The 7,877-nt window shown below is 51.2% G+C and overlaps 1 protein-coding gene across 1 annotated transcript; it reads left to right on the forward strand.

Annotated features, from left to right (window-relative positions):
- Positions 1-6: 6 nt before the first annotated feature.
- SOX4 (SRY-box 4) lies at positions 7-4,282 on the forward strand. Its single transcript, XM_027654190.1, has one exon. The coding sequence runs from the start codon at positions 527-529 to the stop codon at positions 1,826-1,828; it is 1,302 nt and encodes a 433-aa protein (XP_027509991.1). The 5' UTR covers positions 7-526; the 3' UTR covers positions 1,829-4,282.
- Positions 4,283-7,877: the final 3,595 nt, after the last annotated feature.

The raw sequence follows: 7,877 nt of genomic DNA on the forward strand, positions 1-7,877 counted from the left end.
CCCCCCTCCCCCGCGGCGGTGCACGCTGGCCGTGCCCAGCGCTGAGAGACTTTCGGCGGCAGGCGTGCCGCTCTCCTGAAACATCGGGGGCAGGCGGAGCGCACTTGTGAACTGGACCAGCTGCTTCGGGGAGGGGGGAGACCCGATGTGGTGAGGAAAAAAAAAGCAGACCGACACCCCCCTCCAAAAAAAACCAAACCAAACCAAAAAGCCAAAAAACCCAAACCACACCGAGAGAAAAAAAAAAAAAAAAAGGCAAACTTGGACGGGCGGCTCGCGGCGCTGCTTTTGCAGAAACTCTTGACTGACCGCGAGCGGCACCGCTGCTGCCGCCGCCGCCGCCTCGAGGCGGAGAGGACCGCGCCGCCGGGGACGAGGCGCCGGTGTGGAAGTACAAGTGGTGCGGGGAGCGGGGGCGCGGCCGCGGGGGGCTGCGCCGCCCCGGTGCCGCTGTGAGAAGTTGCGCGCCCTGCCCCGCGCCGGAGCGGCGCTGAGCCCCGGCGAGCCCCCCGCCGCCGCCGCCGCGATGGTGCAGCAGACCAACACGACGGAGAACACGGAGGCGCTGCTGGCCGCCGAGACCTCCGACTCCGGGTCCGGCATCGAGCTGGGCATCGCCTCCTCCCCCACGCCGGGTTCCACCGCCTCCACGGGAGGCAAGGCGGACGATCCGAGCTGGTGCAAGACGCCCAGCGGGCACATCAAGCGGCCTATGAACGCTTTCATGGTGTGGTCGCAGATCGAGCGGCGAAAGATCATGGAGCAGTCCCCCGACATGCACAACGCCGAGATCTCCAAGCGCCTGGGCAAGCGCTGGAAGCTGCTCAAGGACAGCGACAAGATCCCCTTCATCCGGGAGGCGGAGCGGCTGCGCCTCAAGCACATGGCGGACTACCCTGACTACAAGTACCGGCCCAGGAAGAAGGTGAAGTCGGGCAACAGCTCCGCCAAGCCCGGCGACAAGGCGGACAAGGGCGGCGGGGGCGGTGCCGGCGGGGGCAGCGCGGGCGGCGGCCCCGGCGGCCCCGCGGCCCCCGCCAAGCCCGCCCCGAAGAAGGGCGGCGGCGGCGGCTCCAAGCCCTCCCCCGCGGGCGGCGGCGGAACGGGCGCGGGCGGCAAGCCCCACGGCAAGGCGGCGGGCGGCAAGGCCGCCCCCTTCCCCGGGGAGCCGTCGGCCGCGCTGCTGCCGCCCGAGCACCAGGCGCTGTACAAGCCCCGGGGGGCGGCGGGCGCACCCTCGGCACCCGGCAAGCCGCTGGCCGAGAAGAAGCTGAAGCGGGTCTACATCTTCGGGAGCGGGCAGGCGGCGGCCGCCTCCGCCTCCCCCGGCGGCGCCGTGCCCGGCAGCCCCACGCTGAGCAGCTCTGCGGAGGCCGGCGACCCCTTGAGCCTCTACGAGGAGGGGGGCGGCGGCGCGGGCCGGCCCGACGGGGACTGCGGTGGCGTCGCCTGCCCCTCGCCCTCTGGCTCCGGCTCGCCCTCGGATCACCGCAGCTACACCAGCTTGCGCGCCTCTTCTCCGGCCCCCTCGACGGCGCATTCCTCCTCCGCGTCCTCCCACTCCTCCTCCTCTTCCTCCTCCGGCTCTTCTTCGTCGGACGACGAGTTTGAGGATGACCTCTTGGACCTCAACCCGAGCCCCGGCTTTGAGAGCATGTCCCTGGGCAGCTTCAGTTCCTCGGTGCTCGACCGGGACCTGGATTTTAACTTCGAGCCCGGCTCGGGCTCGCACTTTGAGTTCCCGGACTACTGCACGCCGGAGGTAAGTGAGATGATCTCGGGGGACTGGCTGGAGTCCAGCATTTCCAACCTGGTCTTCACTTACTGAGGCGAGGGCCGGGCCCTGCTGGAGGAGACACCGGCGCTCGTGGCTGTCGGCAGGACTCGCCCACCCCGCCGGGCGCTTTTGTGTCTTTTTTCTGTTTTCTTTGGTGTTTGTGGTTTTTTTCGGTTTTGTTTGTTTCTGGGAAGGGGCTGTTGAAAGACTGCTTCTTGTACTCGGGGAAAGAGGCGGCCGGATCGGGATCGCCCTCTCCTTGCGGAAAGGCCAGCAGTCCCTTTCCTCTGGCTGCAGATGGACCCGCACACACCCCGTCCGAGAGAGGAGCCTGACGGTGCTTTTTTTACAGACTGGCGGGAGCCTTTTTCCATTTTATTTCCTGAAAAGAGAGACAGAGAAAGGGGGAGGGAGGGGGGAACCATACACACCTCTGGGTTCTTTGTTATTGCCCACTTTACACGAATAAAGCGGAGGGGAAGCGGTGCGTTGTGCTGAGCGCACACTGGATGTCTTGAGGATTCGCCCTTTCCTGTGAAAGAGCGATCAGAACTGCTTGGGGAAAAAAAAAAAAAAAAGGAGAGAAGAAAAAATCCACCCAAAGCCTTGCAAGGTTCACGTTTGGGGAGGGAGAAATCTTGTCCCGGTTTCTTCTGTGGTGAGAGAAGGCGACGATGCTGGGAGGAGGAGGAGGAGGAGGTGGATGGAGCTGGACTGAGTCCTAGTTAACCGGAGAAGATCCAGACTTACACTTGAGAGCTGTCTTGGAAATACGGTGGGGGGAAAATAATAATAAACTGAAACGGATTTGCACGTACAGATGAGGTGACAGCAGCGCTTTTTTCAGTCACCTCATGTTATATGTGGAGAGAAAAATAAGGCTGAAACTTCAAGAACACTGAAAACTTTTGAAACAGAGCGAATAGGAACGGTTTCTGTCATGATGTGGTACAGGGGAAACGGAGGGCGATGGCTTTTGCAAAAAAAAAAAAAAACCCAAACCCGAAAATACAAAAAAAAATAGTAGTTTTTTTCTTTTTACTCAGAATCGTGATGGTGTTGGATTATTTCACTGGTGGGGTTTAATATAGCATGTTATACTGTCTATCTTTTCAAGATTTCTGTAAGACTGTTGAACAGTTAAAAAAAAAACAAACTAGTGTTAGGATAATATAAAAGCAGATAGATGGCGCTATGTTTGATTCCTACAAAAAATATCACCAGCTTTTTTTCATTCTTAACTCTTTAAAGGATTCAAACGCAACTCAAATCTGTGCTGGACTTTAACAATATGAAATTCAGGACCAAATTTTTTCTCAGAGTATGTATGTGTTTGTTCCTTATAGCTGTAAATGAAAAGACTGTTTTTTCTCACCGATGCTCCATCCTCGTATTGTTTTTTTCCTTGTAAATGTAATCGGATGCCATTTTATAAGTGGACGTATTTATACTGGCCAAACATTTTTGACTTGTATTTCTTTGTCCTTTTTTGGTAGTTCTTGTTGTTACCCGCACCATTTTTATGTCTCCTTCACTGAAGGGCTAGAGTTTTAACTTTTAATTTTTTATATTTAAATGTAGACTTTTGACACTTTTAAAAACAAAAAGAGAAGAGAGATGAAAACGTTTGATTATTTTCTCAGTGTATTTTTGTAAAAAATATATAAAGGGGGTGTAAATCGGTGTAAATCGCTGTTTGGATTTCCTGATTTTAACAACAGGGCCGCTGGTTAGTATCTCACACGCGTGTGCGCGCTCACGCTCACTCACACTCTCACACACCCACGAATCAGCCCCTATTTTGTCCATGTTTACACTCCAATCTGCAGGCATCTTAAAGTGACAGCATCCCTCACCGCCCCCGCCGCTGCCCGCTCTGCAGCCCCCCGCCTCTTCGCGGAGGGGGCGCGAGGGGACCGGAGGGAAGGGATATACACTATATGCTACCGTTTTGGGGAACCACTTGTCCCCAAATGAAGTAAAGCAACTGGTGCATTTACACAGAAGGGATCCTGTACCTTTAACTTGTAAACCACATCTTTTGCACTTTTTTTCTAAGCAAAAACGTGCCGTTTAAACCACTGGATCTATCGAAATGCCGGTTTGAGTTCGCGACACTATGTACTGCGTTTTTCATTCTTGTATTTGACTATTTAATCCTTTCTATTTGTCGCTAAATATAATTGTTTTAGTCTCTTATGGCATGATGATAGCATATGTATTCAGGTTTATAGCTGTTGTGTTTAAGATGAAGAAAGTGAAAACATCTTTGTACATTTAAGTCTGTATTATAATAAGCAAAAAAGAAGATTGTGTGTTTATGTATGTTAATATAACATGACAGGCACTAGGACGTCTGCCTAATGAGGTGGTTCCGTTAAGGATTTAACTTTTTTGTTCTTTTTTTGTTCTTTTTTTGGTCATCCATCCTGTGCAATATGCTGTGTAGATTTTTTTTTTTTTTTTTTTAGTCTAACGATCACCCACAATGCAAGGTGGGGAAAGAAAAAAAAAAAGAAAAAAATCATGCCAGCTAACCATGTCAAGTTCACTGCCTGTCAGATTGTTGATATACCTTCTGTAAATAACCTCTTTTTTTTTTGTTTTTGTTTTTTTCCCTTTTTTTTCTTTGTTTTGGCTTTTTGTTTGGGTTTTTTTTGTTGTTTTTTGTTTTTTTGTTTTTTTTTTTTTTTCTTCTGGAAGGAAATAAAATCAGCTGGAACTGAACCCTAACATTGGGCTGCTCTTGTCGTTATTGCTATGTCCCCAGCCCGCTCCGGGCAGGTGTATCGGAGTCCCACGGCCGGGAGGGGCCAGGGAGGGAGGGGCGCCCGCGCCACCGAACCGCCCGCCCACCCACCGCTCCCCCCGGAGCCGGAGCGGGGCCGGGGTGTGGCCGCCGCGGGTGGGGGCTGCGGGGCCTGGGCTCCCGGGGAAGGGGCGGGAGGATGGCGAGTGTGGCGTTTGCTTCTCCCGATTTCCCGGCAGCGCGTTCGCCACGCCTCGCCTCGCCTCCCGGGGCAGCCCGAACGGGCACCGCGGGTTGAGGTTATTTTGCCTTTAAAGGGATACCCCGCTCCCCTTCTTTTTTTTTTTTTTTCCCGTTCTGTCCCGGCGTTTCGGGTGCAAACCGCCGGAGCAAACGAGAGAGCGGCGGTGGGACCCCCGCGCCCACCACTCATCCAAAATAGTTTCTCTGGGACAATTTGATGAAGCCTTTCTAAGGCAAAGGGGTTGCAAACGCCCGGCCATCAGCAGTGTGAATGCGCGGGGCGGGGGCCCGGGGCCTCCGTGGCTCGAAGTGGAGGTCCTTGCTACAAAGTCCCTGCTGGCCGACGGGGTGGGGGGTGGCCAGGCCGGGGCCAAGGTCGATGACCCCGCTGGCTTTCCACGTCCCGAGTACCCGCCTGCGTTTCCCTCATGCCCACGAATATGCATCGTACCTCAAGCACTGTTTTGTTAACCGACTAAAGCGCGCCACTGACATAATGATTTCACTTAGCTGTTAATTTACAGCTTCCTTTGAGCCACAAACTCTTTTTCCATGAAAAAGGAGCAGCAAACGAAAATAGCGGTGGCACAGGCTGTTTCACAAAGCCACCGGCACAGGAGGTTAATGTTTGCTCTGCCTTATCCCCGTGAATTCCTGGGTTGTATTTGCCATGCAAAAAAAACCCATCAGCACCTCCACGCCACCCATCGCCTGGGAGCATTCCCGGTTACTCGCTTTGCATGCATCGCCTTTCCTGTCCAAGGCCACTTGCAAAAACGATGTCTCCGCCGGTGGTCTCGGCGTGTCCCCGGGTGTCCTCGGGGCATCCCCGGCCGGGCGGGGCGATGGGGGCGGGCAGGCATCCCACCGGAGATGTGAGCCCAGACTCGCCCGGCCAGGGCACCTTGCTGTGTACAGGTGTTGTGGTTAGCGATAAACTTCCTCTTGGAACTGGACACTGGTCAAAATCAGCAAAGAAAACGGCCAGGGATCGCGATGGGACGGGTGGCAACATCCGGCTACAGCCACTGGCAGAAGACAGGCCTGGGACGTCATCCCTCCCTGTGCCTGGCTTCTGTGCCCTCTGCCGCTCCAGGCCTGTCGTCCGTTGGCTACAGTTAACTTGAGGGGTTTTATGGTTTCCTGCATATGTGGGTTTCGTTCTTAATTATAATACAGTCCAGTATTGGCAAACGGATTGTTTTTCTGGGGACTCTTTGGTGACAAAAGTTGTTGCCTCCAGATAGCAAAGTGGAAGTCAGGCTGAAATACATATATATATGTTCACACAACAGTTACATACGTGCATATATACATAAATGGGAAATATTCCTGTGTTCCTTGCTGCTTGCAGCAACATAAGTCTCTCACTACAGGAAATACCCAGAACAAAGCCACACAAGGATATATAACCAAATGTACTCCCTGCACCCCCACCTCCTTTTTTTTTTTTTTAATAGATTATATTTCTGATATAATTGCTTTGGAAGGAAAAGTAGTAGCCCTTTAGCAAATGTGAAAACTAGCAAATTTATTGGAGAGATTTTTTTTTGTTAACGAGGGTCGATGTAAAAGAAAATGAGATTTTGGGAATCGCAACTGTTGTCTCACTGTAGGATTGCCTAACACTCTCTTGGACGTGGGCCAGAGTGGTGGATGCCTACAAAGAGATGTATTTCCACAGCATTGTGAAATCTCTCACTCGAGATTGCTGTAGCTTTCATTCTCTCCTGCTGCCCCACCACCATTGCCAGAGCCTCTGCCCCAGCTGCTCTGAGAGGCCCCAGCCCTGCTCCTGGCAGGTGCAACCATGCTCCAGCACACAAGGCAAAGAAAAATTGCTCCCTACCTGCTGTGCCTTCACCCTGGTAGTCAGCATTTTAGAGATTTCTACAGCCACACACGGTCATTGTTAACAGTGAATCCCATCCCACTAATTATTTATTCTATCCTCCATGGCATTCCTTTCTTGCTTGCGGCCTTCACAACATCTTGTGGAATGCTGAGGGAATTCATTTGTGTGCTGGGTGAAAAAAAGAAGTTTCTATTTTCTATTTTAACTTTGGTATAGGTAATTTTGTCTGTTGTTGTGCTGTGACAATTTTGTCTCTTCATCTTTGCTAAGCCACTCATTTTTATAGCTCTTTTCTGTTCCTTCATCAGCTCATCTTATAGTGCACAGAGATATAGAAAAGAATTGAACTAGAAGATTTAAATGAAAAAGTCATCATAACAGGCTCCATATGTCTGTCGCTAAAATTTATTTTTAATAGATCATACTTCTTTGTAAATCATTAATTTACCTGCAAATTAGATGAAGACTGTTCACCTCAAGAGTGTATATATAATTTTCAGTAATCAGGTCTGCCTCCCTTGTGTATCATTTCATTTCCTTCCCATCCTTGTCAAGCAGTGTGTGATGTGATTACATGCATAGACCGTATTGTATTTTCTTTCTTTCCCAACACCAAAGTAGGGTTCTCTGGGACTCCCTGGGAGTCAGCAATGCTGAACACATTTGCAAGCTGTGTTATGCTTCCAGCAGAAAAGACCCGTCTGAGCAGAAAGGATAGTATTGAGCTAGAGGCCTCCCCAGCCTCCCTGTTAGCTGTCATGACACATACACTTACACGATACATGACGGAATATCAGCTGTATGAGTGCAGAGCCTTCACACTGACCAACCCCTTCTCTGCCACATCTGCTTCCACAACAAAATGGAAAAAGAAGCAGATTAGAGCTTAACCCTCGTCTCAAGGGCTCTTTTATTCTGCCTGTTGGATCTAGGTTTTGAATGTATATATTAAGGTTAATTTTTTTCACATAGAATAACTCCATTAAGGTCTCTGAAAAGCTTAGAAGACATTAACAAGGTATTACAATGAGACCTCCTGGGCCTACATATGTTTTGATCATATTAATATGCCAGAGTTCAAAAACTATTATCCACCTCCCACCATTTCAACCTTTCCTCTCCAGGGTCCTCAAATAAGCTCTAAACGTCTGGCAGGATTTTTGTCACCAACATGAGGAAAATATATGTGGTTTTCTGTAAGATGGGTATACCATGACACAAAAGATGACTTATTCACATCTTAGTAATTAACC

This window comes from Corapipo altera, unplaced genomic scaffold (genome assembly GCF_003945725.1).
Source record: "Corapipo altera isolate COAL_440 unplaced genomic scaffold, ASM394572v1 60, whole genome shotgun sequence".
NCBI lineage: Eukaryota > Metazoa > Chordata > Aves > Passeriformes > Pipridae > Corapipo > Corapipo altera.

Bases quoted from the DNA above. Each gene is read 5' to 3' on its own strand.
- SOX4 (XM_027654190.1), top strand. From the start codon at position 527: ATGGTGCAGCAGACCAACACGACGGAGAACACGGAGGCGCTGCTGGCC.